A 26,696-nucleotide genomic window follows, 5' to 3' on the forward strand; every position below is an offset into this window, starting at 1 on the left:
GCAGCTCCCCTGGAGAAGTGCCCGTCTTTGGGGAAGGCTCCCACCTGTGCAGTCTACTAACTCTCAGGATGTGCCATCTTCCCTCTATCTGAGCACTTACCACAATGTGACTGATACTTTGAATTCACTCAGCCACTCCGTCTTTTAGGGAACATTTATTGAGTGCCTACTGTGTGCCAAGGGGAACCAATGTCGAACATAAACACAGGGAACTTACAGACTGGTGGGAGAAGCAGAAATTCATCAAAGAATCACATAAAGAAACAACACATTACAGAGGTGCCTGGTGCCCTGCAGGCCTTCTGCAGGCATCGGGGGAATGCATGCAGCTGTCATTAGCGCTATGAGAGAGGTGCTTCCCAGAGGAGGGGGTGTGAAGGACAAATGGAGGCTAACAGGTGAGTGGGGGAGAAGAGCATGCCAGACGTGTGAGGTCCCTGTGGCAGCAAGAAGTGTGGCCGACAGGAGGACCTAGAAGCCAGAGTTACTGAGGCAGAGTGACAGCGAACACAGTTCAGGGTGAGGCTGAAGGCACAGCAGGAGGCCAGCAGAGCCTTTGCTTAAGACAGCGGTTCTCAACCTGTGGGTTGCCACCCCTTTGGCGGTCGAAGGACCCTTTCACAGGGGTCGCCTAAGACCATCCTGCATATCAGATATTTACATGACGATTCATCACAGTAGCAACATGACAGTTATGAAGTAGCAACGAAAATAATTGTATGGTTGGGTCACAACGCGAGGAACTGTATTCAAAGGGCCAGAAGGTTGAGAACCACTGGCTTAAGGCCTTTGACAGTCTGACTCTGGCCAGGAACAATGGGGCAGCATGAAGACTCTCAGACAGCGGCCACCCAATCAGCTTGTATTTGGAGCAGTTGGCTGGAAGGAGTACTAAGTGAATGCAGGCAGCCAGTGAACTGGCTTGGGGCTGCCTCTCTGCTAAATGGTGAGAGCCATAGGAGAGGGCCTATCCCTGGTACCCCTCTGAAAACACACACACACACACACACACGCAGAAGCTCACATATACACACATACCAGCACACACACAGAGCCCAGCCTGGGAGTGCAGAGAAAAGGTGCTCAATATACATTTTTTTACATCAATATGAAATCAGAGTTATCCAGCAATGTCCAACCCACCAGTTTATGTACACAGGCCCTGGCAGCCTTGATGGGCAGTGGGTTGGGGAAAGGGACTGCAGGCTTCCTGCCAACCAGGGTCCCAGTGTGGAGGCGGGAGCCAGGCTCCCATCTCTCCGTTCACTTCCTCTATTAAACTTGTTCATAAACATGTTCATGTTCACGGCCTGCCAGACCTCTCCCTGCTCCTGGCAGGGTTCAGCCGGCTCTGTCCCCAGCCTTGGGCAGCAAGAACAGGTGTGCTGGCCTCTGCACACCATCTTGGCCCCTCAGGGGTCCCGGTGCTAAAGTGGGGGGGATGGGGGGTGCCGTACAGGAGGCAAGTCATAGTGTCCAGGGATGTGGCTGTTCTTGGGCGAGTCATAGTGGCCGGGGGTCGGGCCCAGAGGCTGGGGGTGCTGGGAGCCCACGGAGTCTGGGTCTGGAGACAGAGAAGGGACAGAATGAGGAGGAGGTGGCTCCTCCCCTTCTCCTCCTCTCCCCTCTCCAGACGCTTCTGCCCAAACAGAGCTGGTGCCTGGCTATAGGGCACTTTGTGCAGCTTCCCAGCTGCCAGCCGGGGAGGCCACCTTGATCTGCCCACCTCACAGGCTATGAGGACACTTGGACACCTGCCCGTGCAGCCCCCTTGCTCACCCCCTGCCTGGTTCCCCACTTGTCTGGGGACCGACTCCACAAGCCAGGTGCTACACAACCTCCATTTCAATCCTCAGCCCTGTGAGGTGGGGTCCACCGCTCAGGCTCTCCGCGGCACCGTGATCCCCAACAGCATGCCTGGCCTGGGCCCCAGTCAGACCCCCAAGGCCTTGCTCTTGCTGCCACAGCATGCCACCTCCACATTCTCTTCCTCTGTCCCTTTCTCCCTCCCTGTCCCTTCTCCCTTCCACCTCTCCAGCCCCTGCCCCCGCGGAGAAGGAGGCTCACCATGGGGCAGAACACTAGGCTGCTCATAGGTACCACTGTCTCTCTGCGGCTGCGGCTGCGGCTGTGGCTGGGGGTATCGCGGCCTCTGGCTGGCCGGGAGCTGAGGAGGCTGCCTGTGGGGAGATCCTGAGGGGGGGCCTTTCATTTCCACATAGCTGCTCTCCCGGGGGCCCCCTAGCAGGCTGGGCAGGTCCCGGATGGTGGCGTAGGGGTTCTCACTGCTCAGGGAAGCCATACTGGCCCCCAGCCCGTCTTCAGAGATGGGTCCTGAGGATGGGGGAAAGCATTCAGGCTCAGGGGAGGCACTGGCTCCTAAACAAACCCCAGTGCAACCCTCCCACCCCCCACCCCTGCCCCTGTGCTCATACCTTTACCGTAGAATGGGCCTGGGCCATTACTGTTGCCGTAGCTACAGCTGTAGCTTCGGTCCAAGCGGCTGCTACCTGAGGAGGAGGAGGAGGAGGCCACCCGCCATCAAACTCCTGGGCTCCGTCTCCTCTAACCCTGGTGCCCAGAAGCCCCTTCTGCAGATCCGCACACTCAGACGGAGCAAGACGCTGGGCTGCACACACCCGCCCTCACCGGAGGCCTGGCCTCTAGGCCCCTACCCCTGTCCAGGTGCTTCCAGTCCGCAGGCAGCGTGGTATGGTTGTCAGGCCCATGGGCCCCACCTGGCCGCTCAGGGGCCTGGAGGCTGGCAAAGAGCTGATTGCCGGGAACCTGACGGGGGAGGAGCAAGGATGGAGCTTTCCAGAGAAGCAGGTGTTTACCATCTCTCCCCAGCGCGCCCTCCCCAGCACTGACCTTGTTAGGGGGTGGAGGGTTAGGTGAGCACTGGGATAGGGTGTGGTAGCTGGGGTTTGAGTAGTAGTGACTGTAGCTCAGAGGGATATCTGCAAGAACAGACACAGGCGCAGGGTGACCCCCAGTCAGAGACAGGCCTGGGCCCAGGAATGCTATTCTGACCCCGGAGATCAGTCATCAGCCCCTCTGACTTCCCTTCCTCCCTCCCACTCCTCACTTCCCATCTTCCAGGTCCAGGGAGAGACCCAGGAGCCCCGGGCCTATGAGCCAGCCACTGGGATGTGTCCCCTGCCCCCGGCACGCTCACCTGGCATGACGTACTCAGAGCCGTCCAGTCGCCCGCTGCTGTACGCCACTGCCAGGTGTTGGTGCTGCTTGCCTTTTTGCCAACGGCGGTAGCCGATGAACAATGCCACCAGGGCCACGACCAGGGACCCCAGCACTGCGATGCCAATCACGGCCCCCAGTGAGTTATAGGGCACTGGAAAGGTAGGCATCATGGTGAAGGGTTCCTGGCTTCCTAGTGGGTAGGGCAGTCATTCAGAACAGCGTCTTGGCTCTGCTGGTGAGCTTGGGGGACATGCATGGGAGAGACTTCTAGGTGAGGGGCCAAGATCTTGGCAGAGACCCAAGCAGGTGCCAGATCCTCGTTCCCTGGGGATATGAAAGGCCTAGAGGAGAACTCACCAATCCTGCAGGGGGCACCACTGTGCCCTGGAGGACACACACAGGCCCCGGTCTCTGGGTGGCACCTCTCTCCAAAACCACACTGGCATGGTTGGGAGCAATTGGCACCAAACATCCCTGGAGAACAGCCTGGGAGAGAGCCAGGGAGGTAGGCGGGGATCAGAGGTTGCCAGGACACAGGGCTAGGGCTGACTTGGGCGCAGGGGCATGGAGCTCAGCTTCTGTTGGTACCTTCCAAGCAGAGGTGTCCGGTCCAGCCTGGGGGGCAAAAACAGCTTCCATCCTGGGGGTGGCAGGTCCCGCCATGGTGACACTGGCAGGGCTGGGCGCAGCTGTCTCCCCAGCGTCCTGGAGGGCATGCTGCGGAGACAAGGTGCGCCTGCCTGGTGTGCCAGCCCAGCCCTCCTCCGCACTCACCAGATGAATCCTGGGCCCCAACAACACTGAAATCTTCCCCGCAGCGCTGGTCTCTCTCCCCAGGGACACCAAGGCTTTGGAGAGTATCTACACTCGGATGACTCACAAACGCGGACCGGCAGACCCATGTGCCCAGCTGCCTACTTAACGCCTGCACTTGGCTGTCCAAAGGCCATTCCGAACAGCGAGGCAGGGCCAGGCGGCCAGAGCCGTCCAAACTGCCCTGCGCTGTGTAGCTCTACACTTAAAAAAATGTTTTTTTAAAACGTGACAGAAGTAAATGTTCACGCTATTTAAGGTATAATTTTTGTGTATCTGCTGCTAGCAAATAATCTGATAGTAGTTACTCCTGAATTCTATGGCAAAACTCCTCACCAGGATGACTTTTCTCTACCTGGCCTGACAATGAGCTTCCATCCAGCCTGTTTCATAGTAATAGCCTCTCATTTCCATTCTCAAAATCTATTTCACTTGGTTGTTTTGCATTAATCTTTTCCATGATGTTCTTCATATATTTATGTGAGAAAGAAGCCATAAATAAACGAACTTATGGCTTCCCTCACCCCCTTCCCTGTACTGCCCTTCCTGGGTCTCCCATGGAGAAGGGCAGGGAGTTGTTTCTCCTGGCTGTTCCTTGCTGCATCCGCAGCACCCAGAAGGGAGGCAGTGCTCAGGAAGTTTTTGTGTATGTTGTTTATATAACTAACTGAATCAAGGCAGGTCCAGAGGCTTTTCTACCCAGGAGCGGGAGAACAGAAGCCGCTGGTTCTCAGCCCACCCTCTGGCACACACATGCTCTCAGACACACAAGCCACCACGTACGTTGAGAACAGTCTGAGCCAGTCCAGCCAGCCAGGCAGTAGCAGGTTCCATTGGAGGGGTGGCAGGAGGAGTGGTTAGCACACTTGCAGGGCACACAGCGTTTGCCATAGCGGCCAGGCTGGCAGGCTGGGGGAAAAGGGCTCCTGGTGACTGGGGGCAAACAGCCCTTGATGCCACTATCTCCCTCCCTCCTGCCCACTGGCCCAAAGATTGGAATCAGTGGAAGAAAACAAGACGGGCAGAGTAGAAGGTTCTGACACTACACTGCGCCACACGCTGACAGGTGGGAGGAAGGGAGGGAGCCTCACGTCTCTGGCAGGAGGGACCCCGGAATCCAGGCACACACACACAGTTGCCATTCTCGGGGAGGCAGGTGCCCCCATTCTTGCAGGTGCAGGTGTTGCTACAGTTGGCTCCCCAGAAGCCCTCAGGACAGGGCAGGTGGCAGCGGGTACCTGTAGGAGAGAGGAATAGGGTGAGCCTGGCCTGCCCCACCCCTCCCATAAGGGTTCTTCTGGACACATTTCCTGGGGTATATACCCCCAACTCCACAGGGGGCCTGGGGCCTGAATGCTCACCTGTCCAGCCAGCCTGGCACTGGCAGTGTCCATGAACAGGGTCACAGCCATCAGAGTGGTCACAGTCACAGCGATGGGCACAGCCTTCACCAAACTTCCCCTTCTTGGAGAGGGAGTGGAGAATAGGGCAGACGAGTCAGCTGAGGGATGCCATGCCCTCCCTCCCCCCAGGCAGGCAGGCGGTTGGGCACTTACTGGACAGGGGAGCTGGCAGTGGACCCCGTGCCACCCAGGGGTGCAGGTACAGGCTCCAGTCTGGGGGCTGCAGGCTGCCTCGTGGGCACACTGGCAGCTGGCATTACAACCGAATCCCCAGGTTCCAGGTGGGCAGGGCACAGAGCAGTTACCACGCTGCCAACCTAGAAGGGAGGTGGGCAGGTAGGCAGGGGGACCCAGCTCCCCTCCCGGGTGAGCGCACACTAAGCACTGACTGTGCCAGGCTCCGTGCTATGAGTTGGGGGTGAAGTGGGGGTGCTCATGGTCCCTTACAAGAGACGAGCATAGCCCTGGCCGGCTTGGCTCAGTGGATAGAGTGTCAGCCTGCGGATTGAAGGGTCCCAGGTTCGATTTTGGCCAAGGGCACATGCCTGGGTTGCGGGCTTGATCCCCAATGCGGGGAGTGCAGGAGGCAGCCAATCAATGATTCTCTCTCATCACTGATGTTTCTATCTCTCTCTCCCTCTCCCTTCCTCTCTGAAATCAATAAAGAAATATATATTTTTTTAAAAAGAGACAAGCATATAAACTGTTAGATGTGGAACAAAAGGCTAAATGACCGCCAGCCACGCACCACCCCATTCTGGGTCTTGGATGCCTCTTCTGCAAAATGAAGGGGGTTGGCAGCAAACCCAGTGCTTACAGAGGCCCCAACAGGTAACTAAACGAATTATCCCGACCATGTGCAAGACTATAGGGAAGAGTGGGAACTGGAGACTGGAGGTTTGTTAAACATACTAGTAATAGAGAGCTAGCCAAACAAAACACGCCTGTGTCAGAACCCAGCCTGCAGACTGCCACCCTGCACCCCTGGGAGATCCCGGAGGCCCTGGTTATGTATCGCTGAGGGTGAACACGGTTCACCAAAGAGGGGCCTCCTGGACTGGGCCTTTAAGGAGGAGTGGGATTCCTGCAGCTGAAGAAAAAGCAAAGTGGAGATTCCAGGAAGGAAGTAGCCTGGCTGCTTTCCCACGGTCCAGCTGCTGCCCAGCAGCTCCGCCCTGACCGTGCCACCTCCCTTCTCTCCGGGGCCCCGCCCCCAAACCGCCCCTCCCGGACGCACCCCATTACCTTCCTTGCAGATGCAGGCGCCGTCGATAGGGGAGCAGGCGATGGCATTCTCGCAGGAGCAGCGAGAGGAGCAGTTGAGTCCGTAAGTGTCGGGCGGACAGAGGCTAGCGCAGTGCCGGCCCTGCAGGCAGCGGGCGCACTAGTGAGCGGCGGCCCCTCCGCTCCTCCCGCCCCGCCTCACCCGCGTCCCGGCCGCGGGGCGCGCCTCACCGTGTAGCCGGGCGCGCACCGGCAGAGGCCGCTGTCGGGCAGGCAGAGGCCGCCGTGCAGGCAGAGGCAATGCTCCCGGCAGCCGGGCCCGTGCGTGTCCAGCGGGCAGCTCTCGTTGCAGTGAAGGCCGGCCCAGCCCGGCTGGCACGAGCACTCCCCGCTCATCGGGTGGCAGCTGCGGGCGAGGCAGGCGCTGCGCTCTGAGCCGGGGCCTCGGGCCAACCCAGACCCCTTTGGGGGGGACAGCCCACGTTGCCAAGGGAGGGGGCCATAAGGAAGGCTCGGCGCTGTTCCCAGAGCGCCCCGCTACCCGCTTTTCCCTTCGGTGACATCCATCCCGCCCTTGGTTATGCCCCGGACACGACTCAGGTGGCGTCAGCACCCAAGTCCTCTCCCGCGGGCCTCCTGAGTCCCTGGCCGAGGCCCCAGGCCCACCTGAGGCTGTGCTCTGGGTCGCAGGTGCAGGGCATCTGACAGCTGAGGCCATAGAAGCCGTCGGGGCAGAGGCGCTCGGTGCAGCGGTCCCCGGTGAAGCCGTGTTCGCACAGACACGCGCCGTTGGGGAAGCAGCGGGCCCCGGGGGCGCAGTCGCACGTCTCCACACAGTCCTGTCCGAAGTGGCCCACCGGGCACTCCTCTTGGCACCTGGGCGCCCAGCTGAGTGAGCCTGGCCACGCCCACTCTCCTGGCCCATCCCCACCGCCCCCGCCCTCACAACGCCACTCACCGCTCCCCCATGTAGCCAGGAGCGCAGCTGCACTGCCCAGTCAACGGGTTGCAGAGGCCACCGTTGTGACAGCGACATTCCTGGGAGCAGTTGGGTCCATGGAAGCCCTGGGCGCAGGGCAGGGTGCAGATGGCGCCCTGTGGAGCGAGAGGTTGACAGATTCCCTGGCACCTTTCCGCTGGTTCCGGGACCCTTGAATACTCCCACACCAGGAGCCCTCAAACCCCTCCAGGGCCCACAAGCCACCCACTTCACGTAGACCAGCGGTTCTCAACCTTCCTAACGCCGCGACCCTTTAATACAGTTCCTCATGTTGTGGTGACCCCCAATTTCATTGTTACCAATTGAACATAATTAAAGCATAGCGATTAATCACAAAAACAATATGTAATTATATATGTGTTTTCCAATGGTCTTAGGCAACCCCTGTGAAAGAGTTGCGACCCCCAGGTTGAGAACCGCTGACGTATACCCTCCTTCGAGCCCTATCAGACCCTCCTGCAGGATTGTCCCCAGGTCCCCACCCCGACTCAACAGGCCCCACCCTTCATACCATCCAGCCAGGTGGGCAGCTGCAGGAGCCTCGGGAGGCCTCGAAGACACCCCCGTTGTGGCAAGGAGAGGTGCTGGGGCAGTGGAAGCCAACAGTGTCCTGGAGACAGGACACCTCACAGCTGCCGGGCAGAGCAGGCGAGGTCAGTGTGGGTCAGTGTGAGCACGCAGTACTCGCCTCCCCTTTGCCCCTAAGGCCTGACTTCAGGGCTCTGTGAGCACCGCCTCCCGCTGCTCCCCTTGTAGGGGACTCAGGCATCAGAAAGCAAAGCTTTCCAGGACTGGAAATGGCGGGGACACAGCACCACCAGGAGGCCCCAGACACCGGTCCACCTCCACCTTGGCGTGTGCTGTTCCTTCTGGGGGAGCCCCTGCCTGTGTGGGGGCCTCAGCTCTGGAGCTCCTTCCTGCAGCCGGTCATGGTTCCCACCCAGTGAACCTTCTCCTTCCGGGGGCTCCCCGCTCCCCCCATACTTGGCCTTGCCGCAGGGCTCCCTGTCTCAGCCCCACTTTATGACACGCTTCCACACACAGGCTCTCTCGTGTTATCTGCACAGGAACCTTCCCACGTGGATAACGCTGCTGCCACAGCACAGACAGGAATCAAGTTCACAAAGTCAATGATTGGCTCAAGGTCACTCAACCAGTGAGGGCAGAGCAGGGACTAGGATCTCGGCCCCTTGACGCCACCCCTACATTTGGAACCCGTCGGAGTTCCCGCCTATGCCCATGTGTGCCAGTGCGGTCCTGTGCCTGTGACCCCATTAGTGTGCTTGTCCCCCACCACGCACCTGGGCCCCGTTCTCTCTGGGGGGCAGAAGCAGGCTCCAGTCTGGGGGTCACAGCGTGCCCCGTGGCAGTTGCAGGAGAGCTGGCAGGCAGGGCCATAACGGCCAGGGGAGCAGGGCTGAAGGCAATGGGGGGGCTGCAGACCAGAGGGGCAGGAACATGCCCCACTCTTGGGGTCACAGGAGCTGCTGTTGCCACAGCTGCAGGGCTTGTCACACTGTGGTCCCCACACTCCCGGGGGACAGTCTGTGAGATGAGGAGGGTGGAAGAGGTTACCAGGGGTCTCACCCCCCACCCCAGCCTCCAGTTAATCCCTGTCTCTGTCTCCCATCCCCCACAGATGCCATGTCTGGCTTGGCCCAAACTCTACCACATCCCCGGAAAAGGCAGCGTAGAGCAGCGGTCGCCAACCAGTGGTCCGTGAGGTCTGAAAGGTTGGCGACCGCTGGCGTAGAGCACATCCCAAAGGGGGTCTGGTGGGAACTGCCCCGGGGGCCCGGGCACAGGCTAGGAGGGTGTGCCCGAGGCTCTGCAGTCACCAGCCACTCACCACTGGAGCAGTCGTCACCTCGCCAGCCTGGCACACACTGGCACTGGTTGGGGGCCACACAGCGGCCATGCACACACTCCTGGACACAAAGTGCTGGGGCAGAGACGGGGGAGTGGGAAGAGGCTTGCACGCCTGCCCGCACCCACCTTCACACTCTGAAGTCTGACCCCATCTCCCTCCCACACCAGGGCCCGGGGCTCTCTAAGCAGCATGTCTGCCTCCAACACCCAGAAAGGCTGAGGAACAAGGATTCCGGGCTCCCCAGCCTCCCTGGGAAATTCTCGAGGCCCCTTCCTTGAGAAAACGGGAGAGGGTCCTCAGGTAGCAACTAGACAGGATGCTGTCCAGAGAGAGACTGGGGTCCAGGTGGGTCAGGCTTGGCAGGAGCTGGTGATGATCAGAGGTGAGGCAAGGAGAGAGAGGCACAGCAGGCCCCAGTCTGGGGTTTTCAGGGTGTTGGGGGGTGGGAGGCAGGGACAGGAGAGACTGAACAGCAACAAGTCAGAGACAGAGAGACAGAGACAGGAAGAGACAGCGACAGACGCAGACACGACCCTCCCTCCCACCCCACCCACCCCCACAGACACAGTGAGAGACACCGGCAGACCAGAGACAGAGGGAGAGCACAGGAAGACAGGAGGCAGGACAGACTGCTGAGGGGCATGAGGAGGGAGGGGAAAGGGGTCAGCTAGCGGCAGCAGCTGTGTCCTTAGGGACAACGCCAGGTGAGCGGGAGGAGGGGGACACCCAAAGGGCAGAGGAGTGGCCCTACCCTGGTGGATGCAGGGAAAGCCTAGAAAGGGTGGGCTGGGCCCCTCCCATCCCACGCCCCACCCAGGACTCACGCACGCAGGCCTCACGGCTCTCGTAGAAGCCCTGGCAGCACTTCAGGCGCTTCCGGTGGTCCGTCTTCACCACCTGGCGGTAGACAGTCCTGTAGACAACCCTGGGGAGGCCCGGAAGGGCCGTCAGTCTCCCTGCTGAGGGGCCCCCCCGCCCCCGCCCCCCATACAGAGCAGCACTGTGGGAGGCCTGGGGCCTGTCCAACCCTCTGGGCTGGGAGAGCTAGACCACACCAGCCCCTGAGGGCCCGGAGGCCAGATGCTTCCTCCAAACTCTAAAGGTTCCTCCAGAGAAAAGAATGAGGGTGTGTGGGAGCAGGGGCAGCCCATCGGCCCAGGAGGGGGCAGGGCACTCACGTGGGCTGAGGGCAGGAGTGGGGGCTCTGCCAGGGCCGACTGCAGGTCTCCGAGGGGAGCAGACTAAAAGGCCGGGAGTGGGACTCCTTGGTGGTGGTGGTGAAGCTGCAAGACAGGAAGGGGTCAGGGCCCCGGCAGGAGAGGCCTGAGCTGGCACAGGGGCCGTGAGAAGCAGGGGTGTGAAGTTTGGCCACAGTGAGGAATCACCACCCCAACATTTGGGCTTGCTCCCCCAAACCTAGAATGAACTCTCATCTGCCCTCCAATCTGAAGGGATCCTCCCAGAATTAGAATATTCCTGGGACCCCCCACTCCCCCATCAGAGCCCCTTCTCACCCTATAGGACCAGAGCTGGCAATGTTTCCTTCCTCCTCTTTCCATGCAGGGAGATGGAGCTACCGCCCACTCGTGGGTTGCAGCATTTCTGGCTGAATCCTGCCCTAGGCCTGTTTCCCAACCCTGTCCTTTATGCCCCCCTTGGCCGGCCTCTCTGCTTGCTACCCCCTCCACCCCCACCCCGCCCCCCGCACAGAAAATGGCTCCCACTCTGCGCCCTGTCCTGCAGCCAGACTCCCACCCAGACCAAGGGACTGGGATAAAGGAGGGACAGACAGGGTCAGAGCTGGGATGGGGATTGAGACAAGGTCAGAGATGGGGAGAGTCAGAGGCAGCCACGGAGGGGAGGAGAGAGCAGAGCAGAAACAGGCAGGAAGTGAAGGCTGGAGGGAGGGCGGGAGGTCAGGGAAGAGGGGCCCTAGTGGGGAGAATGGGGAGCCGGGGGCTTGGAGCCCTTGAGGTACAGCAGGGGCCCCTCTCACCTTTCCCAGAAGCTGCAGGTATTGGGGTCATTGGGCTTGAGGGTTCCAGCCAGCCCCAGGCCCAGGGCCAGGAGGAGGGAGCGCAGAGGTGGCGACATTGCAGAGGCCTGCGACATGACGTGGCCGGCGAGGGGCACTGCAGCCACAGCCTCGAGGACCCAGGCTCTGCGGAGACCTGAGCAGGGTGGCAGAAGGGAACAGGCTGCTGCCTCTGCCTCCCCTGCCCCCTGCGCCCTGGCCCAGCTCCCAGGTCTCGTTCCTGACGGGGGGGGGGGGGGGGGGTGCCCCGTGCTCACACTGCCTCCTCTGCACAGCCGTCCTCCCTCTGTTCTGCACCTGAGTTCTCACCTTTTAAGGTCTAGCCCCAAGTGCCACCCTTGCATCTCTGCTCCTCGACCCTCACTAGCAGACTGCCCCACCCATCCCTTCTGGAGCCCCCGGCACCCCCCGCCCCCACACGCACACGCACACGCACACCACTGTTCCAGTGCCTATTTCCTGATCATGGCCTAGAGGCAGGGACCAGTGCCTTTTCTTTCCGAATCTCCAGCCCCAACCCAGCCCTACCCGGGGCACTTGGATATTTACACCAAGATTCGAAACTAGAGCCAATGGGGGCAAGTTACAAGGGAAGCTGACTTGGGCTCAGTTGGAGGAAGAACTTTCTAACAGTCAAAGCAGTTCAGGAATGGAATCAGCAACCTCGGTGGTGAGCTCCCGTCACTGGATGTATGCAGGCAGAGGCCACAACCGCCCTGATGTCGTGGCAGGCTTCCTGCGCTATGGGATGGAAGGAGGTAGGCTGGGTCCAGGCGACCTTTGAAGGCGGCCCCTCCCAACCTCTGTGTGTTGGCACCGCTCAGATGGACCCATGAGGACCCACAGTGCTCAGCTCCCAGCTCCTGATGTCATATAAGTAGCTTGAAGTCAGGCACGGGGGATTATTTACACCAGGGGTCCTCACACTTTTTAAACAGGGGGCCAGTTCACGGTCCCTCAGACCGTTGGAGGGCCGGACTATAGTTTAAAAAAAAAACTATGAACAAATTCCAATGCACACTGCACATATCTTATTTTGAAGTAAAAATACAAAACGGGAACAAATACAGTATTTGTATTTGCATGTGGCCCGCGGGCTGTAGTTTGAGGACCCCTGATTTACACTATGGAAATTGGCAAACACACACCAGGCCGGCCGCACACAAACACACACCAAGTCAGTTGTTAAACTCTTGCCAGCGCATCATTGCACCCAACTCCAAGAGCTGTCACCAGAGGGGGCCCCCAACCTGGCCTCGGGTTTAAGGAAAGCCCCCATCAGCCATCTGGAAACGGACTCCTCTCCATCTCCTCCACCCCTAGCCTCGCCCAGTGGGTGGGAAGCGGGTCAGGACTCAGATGAAGTCTGTTCTGGGAGGCTGAGCTCCTGAGTGGCCGCCCCCGCTGCTGGTTTCAGATTCCATGTTTAATGTTCCTAAAACTTGCCCTGGTTCCTGCTCTACACCTCCCAGAGGCGCCCACATCTGCTTCTGATTTTGGAGCAGAAAGGTCGGCTGCTGGCCCCTTGTACCCCTGAGTATCTCTGGAATGTTCGATGCCTGGCCCCACCCCATGCCCCCCACCCACACACTCCCAGGGGCCCCAGAGCTGCTCCCAGCTCCAGTCAGGGCGGCCCTCCTTCCCTCCGTCTCACCGGAAGGACAGACCCCACACAAGGGCAGCACCTCTCCTCCCGGTGGCCTCCCTCCCACTGACAATCTTTTTAAAATATATATATTTTATTGATTTTTTTACAGAGTGGAAGGGAGAGGGATAGAGCGTTAGAAACACAGATCAGCTGCCTCCTGCACACCTCCTACTGGGGATGTACCCGCAGCCAAGGTACATGCCCTTGACCGGAATCGAACCTGGGACCTTTCAGTCTGCAGGCTGACGCTCTATCCACTGAGCCAAACCAGTCAGGGCCCACTGACAATCTTTACCCTCGCCCTCTGGTCCCGCAGAGCAGCACTCCACCCCCACCCTGGCTACTGTCCCATCGGCTCCCTGGGGGCACATCTCCCCCTTGGGCTTTTGTGCTTCCTCCCCCCAGGCCTCAGGGCCCACTAACTCACTACAAGTAACTCCCCAGGCCCCTACAGCACCCGGAACTCAGGTGAGCCCAGCACTGTGTTGTCTGTGTGGTAGGGCACCGCGGCCTCAAGGCCAGAGAGTGTCCTGGGGGACCCTGGTGCTCGGGATATGGAGCCTGAAAACAGGAAGTGAAGACTAGACAGAATGTGCATTTGGGGGAGGGCAGCAGGGAGTGGGGTGGCTCCATCTTCCCACTGCCCTCCATGTGGGATGTGGGGGATCCCTCTTTCCAGTGGCCTGTCTCTCAAGCTGAGCACTGTGGCTCACTCTGAGTAGGTGAGGGGACTCGGCCTGTCCTCCGGGACCAGTAGTGTCCTTCAAATCCCATAGCCTGTCCCAGTGCGCCACCCCCCTCCCAAACAGAGCTGGCTCCTTCCCCCAACGTCCCCAAGCTGCTATTCCCTCTGTCCCTGCCCCTGCCCTGCTCTAGCCACCTTCCCGGCCCAGTCCTACCTCCAGGGCTCGCCCTGTCTGCTCCCAGCTGACCTCCCACGTCTCCCTCCAGTGCTCCTGAGCCCTCCACACATCACCCTGTCCACATTCCACCCTTGCTGAGCCCTCACGGTGGCCCTGGCATGGGGTCCCTGTCCTCAGGCTGGAACTCATCTGTCTGGATCCAGGACCTTCCCTGGGTAAGCCTCATCTCCAGCCACACCAGGACCCCAGGCTCCCCCTGGCTGGGATCTGTCTCCAATTAGAGGCCCCAGTGAGGTGGGGAAACCTGCAGCAGGAAGGACAGCGGCAGGAGGAGGGGCCTTGCAGTCGGGCTCCTGGCCCACAGAAAGTCCTTCTTCCATTCACATCAGCCCCTCCCACCATCAGCCCCTCCCAACATCAGCCCCTCCCACCATGCCCTCCTCCCACCAACCCCTAGGGGAGATGGCTCTCCAGGGGCTGGCTCTGAGAGGCCTGGAGGTGGGCAGGGAGCGTGAGGATAGCTGGGCTCGCATTGCCAAAGGGCCTCATGGTAGGACGGGAGTATATCAGCTACTTGGTAGTGGGGCTGGAAGCCAGGGTGTGGTCTGGGAGACCAGTGGGTAGTCAGCAGGGAGCGGGGAGATGGGATGGGGAGCCTGGAAGGGAGGAGAAGGGTTTGGCCGAACCTGCATCAGCCCCTGAGGAGGGTGCCCAGGCCTGACCAGGGGCCCAGAGCCCCAGCCTCGCCTCCCAGGCTTGTTCCCTTCAGAGCCTTTTTGCTCCTGAGGGGCAAGGGCGCCTGAGGCCCTGGTCCATTCTCTCCCGGCCCCTCCAGTCCCAGCAGCACTGGGCCCATGTGATTACATGAGCCTCTCAAGGGGGTCAAATCAGACAACTGCTGGCGCCCCATCCCATCCCAGGGGCCCTCAATTCATTCACTGAGATGTGCCCCCAGGACCCCCCACTGCTCCTTCCCATGCCGAAGGCCCCTCCCCCCCGTGTAATCCCCGTCCTCCACTGTGTCTCTGGTTTGAGGGACCCAGACCCCTTCCCTCACAAGAATGATGTGAGCCCACACGTGGGCCACCATGTTGAGCAAGGCAGGGTGTTTATTTAAAGCTTATCAGCCCATCGCGGTAGGTATTATTTATTACTCACTTTACAGATAAGGAACCACAGGCACAAGGAGGGCGAGTCACTTGCCCAAAGCCACACAGCCAGTAGCATCAGGGCTGGTTCCAGTCTTTTCGGAGCCCAGGCAGGAATCCCAGGGGCTTTGTATCTCTTTTTTAAAAGCCTCCGTGGTGGAGAGCGGGGAAGCCTGGCGGGCGAAGGGGACGGGGCTGCAGCAAGGACAAGTCAGAGGCGTGGGAACCGGGATGTGTTTACAGTCAAGAATGAGCTGACACGTCTCTCCTCCACCTCGAGATGCAAAGCAGCTGGGCTCCGGGCCAGGCCCCCAGGCCCCAGTCCTGTCTGAGCAGCCCCGGCAATCTGCCCTCTCTACCCCCAAACCCACACCGAGCCCAGCCCAGCTCATCCTCCCCTGCTCTTCTCCGAGCTCAGCCTGATTTTCTCCAGTGGGGAGCCCGCTGCCCTCATTGTGCCACAGCCCCTGCTAGGAGGAGGGGGGTGAGGCGAGGCCTCTGGGAGAGTTCCTAGCAGACAGAGGATCCATTTCTGGAGAGCAAACGGCGAGCGCGGGGCTGATGGAGTAGGCCAGCAAGAGGACCTTCCGCACCGTCCCTCCCCGCTTCTCTCCTCTGGGAAGTGGCGCAGCAAAGGACTCCCTCTGAGTTCTGCATCCCCTCCCACCCGGCTCAAGCCTGGGTATGAACCCCGTCTATAACATGGGGAGGAGAAGAGTTCTTCCCTTGGTAGGGTTGCTGGGCAGACTGAAGTCTGAGTTAGTGCAGATAATGCGCTGAGAGCCCATATATAATGAGCTCAGTTAGCATCAGCTGTCTCAGCCCTGCACCCACCGCGTCCCCTGGCACTGTCATACGCTTCGAGTGTTAATTCCGGGAAAAGCTGTGTGTTTTTCTGAAGAACCCCCAGCATGATCAGGAATAGGACTAGGGCCCTAGATGCTGACAGGAAGAGAGGAACTGGGGCTGGGGGGCCTGCCCTGATCCCCCAGACCTAACCCCCAGAACCATGGGCTGACCACCAGATACCTCCTCAGGCCAAAGGTGGCTGACGAGCAGGTTGCCTAGATTCTGCTTCCCCAGCCCTCACCCTGAAAACCACCTCCAACTCCTTGCGTGGTTCTGCTGGCCTCTTCTTCCTCTCTCTCTCCCTCTCTCTCTCTCTGTCACAGACAATGTGACCTCAGGTGGCAGTTGAGCCCTGTGAGCCTCCACTTCCTTGTCTGTAAAGTGGGAGAATAACTCCCATGTCCCAGGGCCCAGTGAGGGTTTCCTTCCTCCATCAGTTTCTTGGTCTCTCCTTCCTCTCCTACACCAAGGCTGCCGGGTACAGTTGTGCAGTATGGTCACTGCACCAGGGAACGTGCCTTCAACTGTGAGGCGGAAGCTGAACTCCAGCCACGACCCGCTCACTGAGCCATGTGCCTTAGCTTGGGGCCCAGGCTGCCCTGCCTTGAATCTCTTGTCTTCCTGTCTCTCTCCCAGTCTCTGTGTCTGTTTCTCTGTGCCCTTTCCTAACTTATCTTTGCCATGGAGATAGGAACCCTCAGGCCTCTCCGCTCAGTGAGATCCAGGCTGAAGACTCCCCCTTCCTCCCACACAGGAATGTGCCCCGACCCAGCTCTCCACGCCGCTCAGTGCACACACACCCACGCTTGCACATGCGAGCTCAGAGCCCCTCCTATGTCCAGCCAAGCCAGGCCGCCGGCACACCAGGCATGTCTGCCGGATGGAGGGACAGGAAGCCTGCACGCTCATGTTCGTGCCAGAGGCGGGGCGGGAAGGGGGCAGGGGTGAGGGGCTGGCCTTATGCTCTCTGTGGCTCAGGAAACAGAAGCTAGAGGGTCCTCAGCCCGACCTGTTTACTCATCAGGAAATAGGGAAACTGCAGGGATCTGATTCACCAAACGCCTCCCCGCCTACTGGAGGCTGGCGCCAGCGCCAGTCCCCACCCTCGCCACCACCCGTAGGTGCTAGTGACTGTCACCCCCACTTCACGGTGAGACATGGGGTCTCGGGTAGGATGATTCGCCCAAGGACTGACTGGTTGTCAGAGGCAACTGCAGGACCAACATCCCCTTGAAAAACCAAAGCAGTGGGTGGACAGTAACCCCTGGGGCGACACGGGCCAGGGAGCCACTCTTTCCAGTGGAAAACTCCCCTCTGGCCCACCGCCAATGGGTGCTCATCGCCACCCCCAGGTACCCTCAGAGAGCGCCGCTCTGCTCTGGCCAGCGCCCCTCTTAATGCGCCCTCTACCACAGCAAAGGGCTCCAAGCGGTGATCCCCACCAGATGTCCAGCCTCTGGGCCTCTGCCCCTGGGCTCCCACCACCCTGCACAGCCGCTGCCCCACCTGCCTCTCACCACACTGCCGCCTCTGCCCAGGCCACCTCTGAAATGCCCAGGTCCTGCCCATCCTTAAGGCCGGCCTCACCCAGGAAGCCCCTTCCGTGGCTCCAGACCTCGGCCATTCCTGCCTGCCCTCATCACCACAGCCCCCCCCTGCCCCCCGTGACCAGTCCCCCTGCCCAAAGGTGAACTGGCTGTTCTCCTCCCCCAATTCTTGCCTAAGGCCGACTCCAAACTGGACATGGGTCAATACTTCCCGAGACCCCAGCCAAAGGCTTGGTACCGGTATCCCTCCTCTGGGGGCAGGTGGGTCTATCCCAGGCCCATCCAGAAGTTCACAGCCCCTGGAACACTTCAAGTCTGATGGACCGGTCAGGTGATGAGACCCCCCCTTGCGATTGCTGGTTTGTGAGTCTGGGACCCCCCCCCCCCTATCTAATTCCTCTCCTAGGCTCCATCAGTGTGTCGGCGACTGCCCCCTGGATGTTCACTCCCATCCCACAGTCATCATGCTTTTGCTACGGAAAGTCTCCCCCACAGGAGCTGTGAGGTGTCAGGGTCCTTCTCCACCGTCCTCTCCACGGCATCCCCAGCACCACCAGCACCTACATGCATGCACCCAGGGTGCGGGCACCGGCCAGCCGTCACCACACATCTCACTGGTTAGCCCCAAAATCCTTCCTTCTCCCGTAAGACTTGGTCTTCCTTGGTGGGGAATGGGAGCGAGGGGGAGGGGTTGGGAGCTGTGGCTTCTCCCTGGCTCACCAGACAGCGGAGCTGGGCCCTCCTTTCAGGGCCCTCAAGACACAGCATTGGCAAGACAACGGAAGGTGGACTTTCAGAAAGAACTTCCTTTGTTGCAAAGTGAAAGGCAGCTCCAGACCTGACCCCTTGACCTCTAGCAGGAATTCCTTAGGGCTGGCCTCCAAGTTCCTATGGGATGAGTGCTCCTCAGTGTAGCACTGAGTCACCTGGGGAGGAGGAAGTGTCACCCGTAGCCCAGGGGCAATGTCCCCTCACTGTCCATCCACACCTCCTCCAAAACAGAGGGAAGAGGCTCGAGGCCACGTCTTGCGGGGGCGGGGGGGAGGGGGTAGAGGCAGGAGAGGGGACCCAGGAGGCCTTAAGGCCCCCCCACATGTGGTTCCTCTCTGGAAACCTCTATCTTGCCACATGTGGTGTGGCAATACCAATCACTATCCCTTGTTAAACGTATACTGTGGGCTAGATCCTCACTTTTCATCCTCTCAGCAATCCTAGAACGCAGGCGCTATTATGCCTTCCATTTTGTAGGTGAAGAAATATTCCAGGGAGGTTAGGAGTTTGCTCCAGGTGAGAACGCGGAGTCACTGGGCTTGGACCAGCCTGTGCAGCCCCTTTGAGGCCCTTCTCTCCCTGTGGCTTCTTTTTGGTCTTCGGACTCTCTGTCTCTCCTCTGTCTCCCCCTCCTTGTTCTTCCTCTTGGTCTCTGCTCTGTTTTTCTAAGTTGGCCTCCCCTCCACCCCCGACCCGCTCTGAGCCTTGTTGTTTCCGGGAGTCTCTAAGGCTCTTTCTCTATTTCCATATTTATGTCTCTCTATCTCTTTCTCTGTCCCTGCCTCCTCTTCCTTCTCCTGCTGGCTTCCTCCCAAAGCTCATGTGCCAAGAATGGAGCCAACACCCTCCTCCCCTTAGAATGGGCCCCGGAACCCCTCGGTCTCCCAGGAGTCCTCTTTCTCAAGGCTTCTGGAAGGAGCGGCTGGGGAGCACCTCAGTGCAGGCCCGGCTCCCTCCCCAGCAGCACGTGTTGATGTGGGGTGGGGGGGAAGACAGAAGCCCAGTGACCTCTATCTCTATCCAGGTTTCCGATTGGTGGATGGGGCTGCCTGGAGTTTCCTCTTCTGGGAAAGTCTGATAGGGAATGGCGGGGATGGGAGCAGTGGAGAAACTGATGCCAACCACCGGCTTCATTCCCAGTGCAAAGAGGAAGACAGAGAGGTGAGCCTGGCCCCCAAGCCAGCTGCCAGGTGGCAGAGAAGGTAGCCCCAACTGCAGCAGCAAGTATGATGAGGAGACTTGGGGAGACCTCAAAAGTGGGAGGGGCAGCAGCAGGGGACAGATGGCAGGAGACAGGAGAGCTGAGCCCACACCCTGGCTCACGTGTGTGTGCACGCGCGCATACACACACATACACACACACACACACACACACACAGGTCCTGTATCCTGGACTAGGGTGGGAGGGGGTTCAGAGAACAGCTCCCTGCCGCCCAGGCCCAGCTTAGGCCAGGGTCCAGAGCTGACCCCTTGCCCAATCTTGCCTGGAGCTGAGGTCTGGCTGATCCTGGGAACCTCAGGCCAGCACAAGCTGTTCCCATCCCGGGGGACTGGGAGCGCAGGCCAGCCCCGGGAGAGGCCACTCATAAAAGGCCAGGAGAGCAGAGTCTACTACTGGACGCTGGAGGTGGGGGTGAGGGCTGGCCCTGCTGGGTCTCCCGGAGCCGAACCTGCCGCACCCACCCGTCTTGCTGTTGGCACTACCTCAGATCACCCCAAGCCCACAGGGCCCTCTGAGGACCCAGGGCCTGTGACCTCCGGTCGACTTCCTAAGCCCTCCAAACAGGCAAAGCCCGGAGCGCCAGAAACCTGCAACCTCCTCCCTCCCCTTCAGCCTCCTCACACACTGATATTATAAACGCTGACGGGGGACATGCTTTTGCTCTTCCCAGCCAGCAGCCGCCCCACGAGGTAGGCTGTGCACCTAGAAAAGAGAAGCTGAGGCTCGGAGCTTACGCCTCCTGACCAAGGTCCCACAGCTGGTCGGGGGCAGCGTGGCGATTCCAGCTTAGCAGCCTGACTCCCCTGCGGTGCTCTTAGCGCTCCGCTCCCTTCAGCCAAGTAGAGGACCCGGTACTTGTCCCTGCAGCCCGGGGAGGGGCGGGGGGGCTGCCCTGGACTCACCGGCCGCAGCAGCCTCCTTTGCTGTCAGGTACCCGTCCCGTGGGCCTCTACTGCAACCACCCACTCGCATCTCTTCCTCCCGCGTCCCCGCTCCCCGCCCAGGGGGCTCAGGCTCCAGTCCAGCCGGGACCTCGGCGTGCGCTCGCCCTTCCCCGGGGCGGGGCGCGGCCACTCACCTGCCCGGGGTCCGACCTCTGCCGGCCTGGGGCGGGGCCCGCCAGGGAGGAGGACGGGACGAGGGTCCCCGCCTGGAGCCCCAGCCCAACTGCGGGGCGGCGGGAGCCTAAGGCTGTGGCCGGCGGGGCGGGGAGAGGCGGAGGGGCGGGGGGCAGGAAGGAGGTGGGACTCGGGCCGCGCCGCGGCAGGAAGTTTTCACAAGGAAGCCGGGAGCCCAGAGAGCCCGGGAGGGGGAAAGCGGCGTTGGGGTGGGACTGAGAGGCCCCGGCAGGCGGACCGGACCGGACCGGACCGGACCGGAGCAGCAGACCGGGATGAGAACGGGAGAGCAGCCCCCCGCCGGCTGGGCGGCCAGGGCTCCCGGCTGCACCTCTCGGACCTCAGCCTTCCAGTCTGCAGAGTGGGCTTGCGGAGGAGGGTCGGTGAGATCGCACCGTGACCCCGGTCAGGGCCAGCAGGGAAGGCGGCAGGGGAAGGCTCTCCCCTCCGGTCGCCCCCAGACACCGCCTGGGCAGGTGCGATGCTGGAAAGCTCCTGGTCCGCGGCCTCGGCCGGGCGCTACCTGGCGGCCGGCGGCCACCTGCACAGCCCGCCCGACGGACCTGGGCGGGCGAATGTGCTCGCTCCGGAGGTCGGCAACCTGCCCCCGCCCGTCCTAGCGCACCTTTCCCTTCTCAGCCGCCCTCTGAGGGACAAAGACAGTTTTGTAACATTTGCCCTCATCATCCGCCCTCTAAGTGCACGGCTTCATTTCATCCTAAAAGCGAGACTGCTGCATGCACATGACGGGACCCGCGTCCCGAGTGGTTAGAACACCAGTAAGTGGCAGACGCAGAATCTGAAGCGAGGTCTGCGGTCAGTCTGATTACAGGGCAGACCGCTGCCTGCGACAGCAAAGTCTACAATCCTTCAGGAAGAGCAAGACAGGCACGCTCCTCCTTGGCGGCTCTGAAAGATCAACTTTATATTGTTGAGGTAAAATAGATATATGAGGGAAAGTAGCCACGTAAAAGTGCACACTTCGATGATGGTTTTTTAGATTTTTCTTATTGTGGTAAAATATGCAAAACATAAAATCTACCATTGTAAACATTTTAAGCGTACAGTTCAGTGACATTAAGTGCATTCATAGCGTGCAACAGCCATCATCACCACCCGTCTCCAGAGCTTTTTCATCATCCCAAATGGAAACTCTGTCCCTATTAAACGGTAACTCCCCACTCCTCCTCCCACAGCCCCCACGTCTATGCTACTTTCTGTCTCTATGAATTTGACTCCTCAAAGTACCTAAAATGTGGAGTTATACAAATTTGTCCTTTTGTGTCTGGCTCATTTCACTTAGTTTGATGAGTTTGGGCAAATGTGTTCATCTGTGTAACCACCAGTCCAATAAAAATTAAAAAAACAAGCCCGGCCAGCATGGCTCAGGGGGTGAGCATCAACCTATGAACCAGGAGGTCATGGTTTGATTCCTGGTCGGGGCACATGCCCGGGTTGCAGGTTAGATCCCACGGGCGTGCAGGAGGCAGCTGATCAATGATTCTCTCTCATCATTGATGTTTCTATCTCTCTCCCCTTCCTCTTTGATATTAATAAAAATATTTTTTTTAAACCACACTCCCTTCCCCCCAAAACTTCTTTCTGGCCCTTTGCAGATAACACTGCACCCCAACTCCATCTCACCTCCCCAAACCAGCCCTATGAAATCTCTGATCTGCTTTTCATTACTGTAGATTTGTTTGTCCTAGAATTTACATAAATGGTTCAGACAATATTTGCACATCTGTGCCTAGCTGGCTCCTTTCACGCACTGTACGGCTTTTCAGTAGTTTGTTGCTGCTATTGCTGAGTGGCATTCCATTGTATGAATTTACCCCAATTTGTTTTATCTTTACACCAGTTGGTGGGCACTGTTTTATTTTGTTTTTCAATTTGAAGATACTATGAATAAGGTTACCGTGAACATTTGTGTAAAAGCTTGTGTGGACATACATGTTTCTTTATCTTAGTAGCTACTTAGGAGTGGGATTGCTGGGTTATGATGGTTATAAATTCTTTATGTAGTCTGGTTTTAAGTCCTTTGTCAATAATATGTATCGAGAGAGAGATTAAAGATGGCGGCAGAGTAAGTGGAAGCTACAAGGACACTCTCCCAGGACCAAATTGTAAATACAACTAAAGTACAGAAAAGCCACCCTGAAAAATCCACTGAAGACTCGCTGGAGAGAACCCTGATAACCAAGGACGGAAAGTGGAGACTGCATAGAGGCTGGTGGGAAGTGCGGAGGCGCGAAAGGGCTGGCCAGGCTCCCACAGACAGCAGCTGAAGGTCCGGAGGAATAGCTCAGCAGTAGAGGTTCCCACGGAGAACTCTGGGGTCTAAACCCCAAGCTGGGCTCCCCAGCCCTGAAAACCAGAACTGATCAAGGAGCCCACAGAACATCTGGCTGTGAAAAGCAGCAGGGTTGCTGTCTGACAGCGAGAGATGGCTGGAAATGCAGGCACCCTCTTAAAGAGTTCATGCACAAAATTTTATGTGCAGCCACGCATCTTGGGCTCCAGCAGAGGGAGGGCAGAGTGGACTGAAGCTGTGTGAGGAGAGTCCAGGTTTGGGGGCCCTGGGGTTGGAGCTCAGAGGGCAGGCATCCCAGTTACCTGTGCTGAGCCGTTCTCTCATGCTGCGGAGAACATCTTTCTCTGAGGACCTTTGCTATCCAGGTGGCTTTTGCCTGGGGAGAAGGCAGTTGCCCCACCCTGTTGGAAGACCTTTTGCCCCATCCTGTGGTCTATAACCTCAAGCAAGTTAAGACTGAGAATAACAATCAGACTGCAGGCAGAGGCGGATCTCTGGAGGCTTTGAGTCTTGGACTGGTCTTCTTCTGGGCCTGGGTTAGGAAAAGCAGATCCTGGTGTACGTCTTGATCCTTTCCAAAGGCACCCAGCCCAGCAGAGGGAGCCACAAGCTATGGATTGCTGACAGCGCCAAACAGAGTACTCAGGGCCAGTCAGAAAGTGTCTGATGCTGTCTGGCACCAGAGATTGGGAGGCATAGCAGATCTATCTAATACATAAACCCAAATCCAAACAAGCAGCCAAAATGGGAGACAAAAAACAATCCCCAAAAGAAAGAACAAGATAATTCTCCAGAAGAAGAGCTAAATGAAATGGAGATAAGAAATTTACCAGACATAGAGTTCAGAATAATGATGGCAAAGATGCTCAACAGCTTGAGAAAAGACATAGTAACTATGAAGAATTACATAGCACTAATAAAGAATATATTACAGGGATTCAACAGAAGGTTGAGAGTAGAGGATTCTGAGACTCAATAAACAACTTGAAATATGAGGAAGCAAAAACAAAACAAAAACACCCAATCAGAAGATCAAAAAAGAAAAAAGAATCCAAAAATATGAAGACAGTGTAAGGAGCCTCTGGGACAACTTCTGGGGGAGGGGGTGCCAGAAGGAAAAGAGAGAGAGAGCAAGATATTGAAAATCTATTTGAAGAAATAATGACAGAAAACTTCCCCTACCTGGTGAAAGAAATAGACTTACACATCCAGGAAGCCCAGAGAGTCCTAAACAAGAGGAACCCAAAGAGGCCTACACCAAAATACATCATAATTAAAATGCCAAGGGCTAAAGACAAAGAGAGAATCTTAAAAGCATAAAGAGAAAAGCAGTTTGTTACCTACAAGGGAGCGCCCATATGACTGTCAGCTGATTTCTCAACAGAAACTTTGCAGGCCAGAAGGGAGAGGCAAGAAATACTCAAAGTGATGAATAGCAAGGACCTACAACCAATATTACTCTACCCAGCAAAGCTATCATTCAGAATTGAAGGGCAGATAAAGAACTTTGCAGACAAGAAAAAGCTAAAGGAGTTCATCATCTGCAAATCAGTACTACATGAAATGTTGAAGGATATTCTTTAAGAAGAGCAAGGAGGAAGAAGAAGAAGAAGGAGAAGAAGAAGAAGAAGAAGAAGAAGAAGAAGAAGAAGAAGAAGAAATATGAACAATAAAATGGCAATAAATACATATCTATCAATAATTGATAAAAATCAAAATACATGAACAAGGAATCTAATGAAAAAAATAAAATAATGAATAAAATAGAACCAGAGGCATGGAAACATGGAACAGACTGACGAATCTCAGAGGAAGAGGGGGGCAGGAAGAGATTAACCAAAGATCCTATATGCATATATGCATTACCCATGGACATAGACAATAGGGTGGTGAAGGCCTGGGGTAGGGTGGGAACCGGGTGGAGGGGGCCAATGATGGGGGCAGAATCTGTAATACTCTCAACAATAAAGATTTTAAAGATTTTAAACAATAATATGTACTGAGAATATTTTCTATATGAGAGATAAGCAAGTGTTGTTTAATTTCTTATTGGAGAGGTGGGAGGTTTTTTTTTGGAGCGGGGGAGGGGGGGGTGGCGCATTGGATGGTGTTGGCCACTTTGGGGAAGGAAGGAAAGGAAAAGGTAAGGTTAGCTGTTGTGCCACCAACAGTCTCCAGCAGGGGGCAGCAGAAGCCAGCGCATAGCTCCAGGGTCCGGAGGCCAAAGACCATAGAGTTGCAGCATGTCAAAAGCCAGAAGGACCTTGAAAGTCGTGATCCATCACCTTCAAGGGGCAAATGGGAAGACTAAGGATCCAGAAAAGGAACCTGAGCTCCTCCCTGCCTTCACCTGGCTCACTTGTTCTCATCCTTCACACTCAGCTCAACTGCCCTTTCTCTGGGAGTGTTCCCAGCCTCTGCGTCTCCCTCTCCACCCCTCGTGCATATGAAAGTCTCACTTGCTTCTCTCCCTATACTCTGAGTTCTTCACAGACTGGGGCCAGGCTGAAGTCATCTTTGCAATCCCAGGGCCTGGCACAAAGTGAGTGCTCCATGGACATTATAGGGCATGGATGCCACTCTGTGCAATGCTCCTCCAGCAGTCTGGACCCCAGCATGCTCCTGGGTCCAGTCCTATAGCTAGAAGGACCGAGGGAAGTACCAGGGGGCCCAAGGTCCTCATTCATGCTTTTGTTCCACAAGTATTCACTTTGTAGTTACCTGATGTCCAGGATACAGAGAAAATGAGTTGATGATGTTAATGACAACTACTACCTTTTTTTTTAAAAAAAAAAAAGTTTTTATTGATTTTTAGAGAGAGAGGAAGGGAGAGGGATAGAAAGATAGAAACAGCAACGAGAGAGAAACATCATCAATCGGCTGCCTCCCGCACGCCCTCTGCTGGGGATCAAGCCTGTAACCTGGGCATGTGCCCTGACTGGAGATCAAACCGGTGACCTCTTGGTTCATGGATTGAAGCTCAACCACTGAGCCACACTGGCCAGGCTAACTTAACTCTTTTAAGATGTCTATGTTTAATGACTTATTTAGGGAAGAAATAAAGGTTTCCTTCCTCAAAGCGCTCACATGCTAGTGGGGGGGAGGATCAATTATTCATTCATTGAATAGACTTGTTGAGAACCTACTATGTGCAGGCATTGGGGCTACAGCTATGAGTGAAACAGACAAAAACCTCTTCCCAAATATGGGAAGTAAAATATAAAGCTTACATTCCAGGGTGGTGCTGGTGGAGAGATGCTAAATAAACTGACACCTTAGATGATGGTAAGTCTGATCATGAAAAATACAGAAAAACAAAACATAGGAAGAGTATAGGGGTGCTGGGGGTGCAGCATGGAAAAGTGGTCAAGGAAAGCCTTGCTGAAAAGGTGAAGGCCTAAAGGAGGTGAAGGGGGGCACACAGGTGTTGGGGGGAAGAGCAAGTACAAAGCCCTGCGGCCAGAGCATGTGCCATGTTCAAAGACCTGTTAGGGGACTGGGAGCCGTGAGTGAGGAGAACATGGTAAGAGATGTTGAGGACAGAGGTGTGATGGGGGTCAGATCCTGCAGGACCTTGTCAGCTGTGGCCGGCTATAGCATCTGCTGCCTCAGAGGGGAAGCCACTAGAGCAGCGGTTCTCAACCTGTGGGTCGCGACCCCTTTGGCGGTC

General features: G+C 57.5%; 1 protein-coding gene across 1 annotated transcript; it reads right to left on the reverse strand.

Moving 5' to 3' along the window:
• Positions 1-140: 140 nt before the first annotated feature.
• PEAR1 (platelet endothelial aggregation receptor 1) lies at positions 141-20,639 on the reverse strand. The gene is made up of 23 exons (XM_036344368.1): positions 20,497-20,639; positions 11,508-11,682; positions 10,690-10,794; positions 10,336-10,436; positions 9,491-9,583; positions 8,943-9,186; positions 8,153-8,273; positions 7,600-7,736; positions 7,308-7,517; positions 6,873-7,047; positions 6,663-6,783; positions 5,571-5,734; positions 5,376-5,478; positions 5,106-5,252; positions 4,798-4,923; positions 3,790-3,918; positions 3,559-3,687; positions 3,179-3,391; positions 2,872-2,960; positions 2,676-2,787; positions 2,436-2,510; positions 2,068-2,334; positions 141-1,564 (listed from the first exon to the last, which is right to left on the reverse strand). Exons 1-23 carry the CDS (start codon positions 20,564-20,566, stop codon positions 1,428-1,430), a joined length of 3,243 nt encoding a protein of 1,080 aa, XP_036200261.1. The 5' UTR covers positions 20,567-20,639; the 3' UTR covers positions 141-1,427.
• Positions 20,640-26,696: the final 6,057 nt, after the last annotated feature.

This window comes from Myotis myotis, unplaced genomic scaffold (genome assembly GCF_014108235.1).
Source record: "Myotis myotis isolate mMyoMyo1 unplaced genomic scaffold, mMyoMyo1.p scaffold_m19_p_18, whole genome shotgun sequence".
In the NCBI taxonomy this organism is placed as follows: Eukaryota; Metazoa; Chordata; class Mammalia; order Chiroptera; family Vespertilionidae; genus Myotis; species Myotis myotis.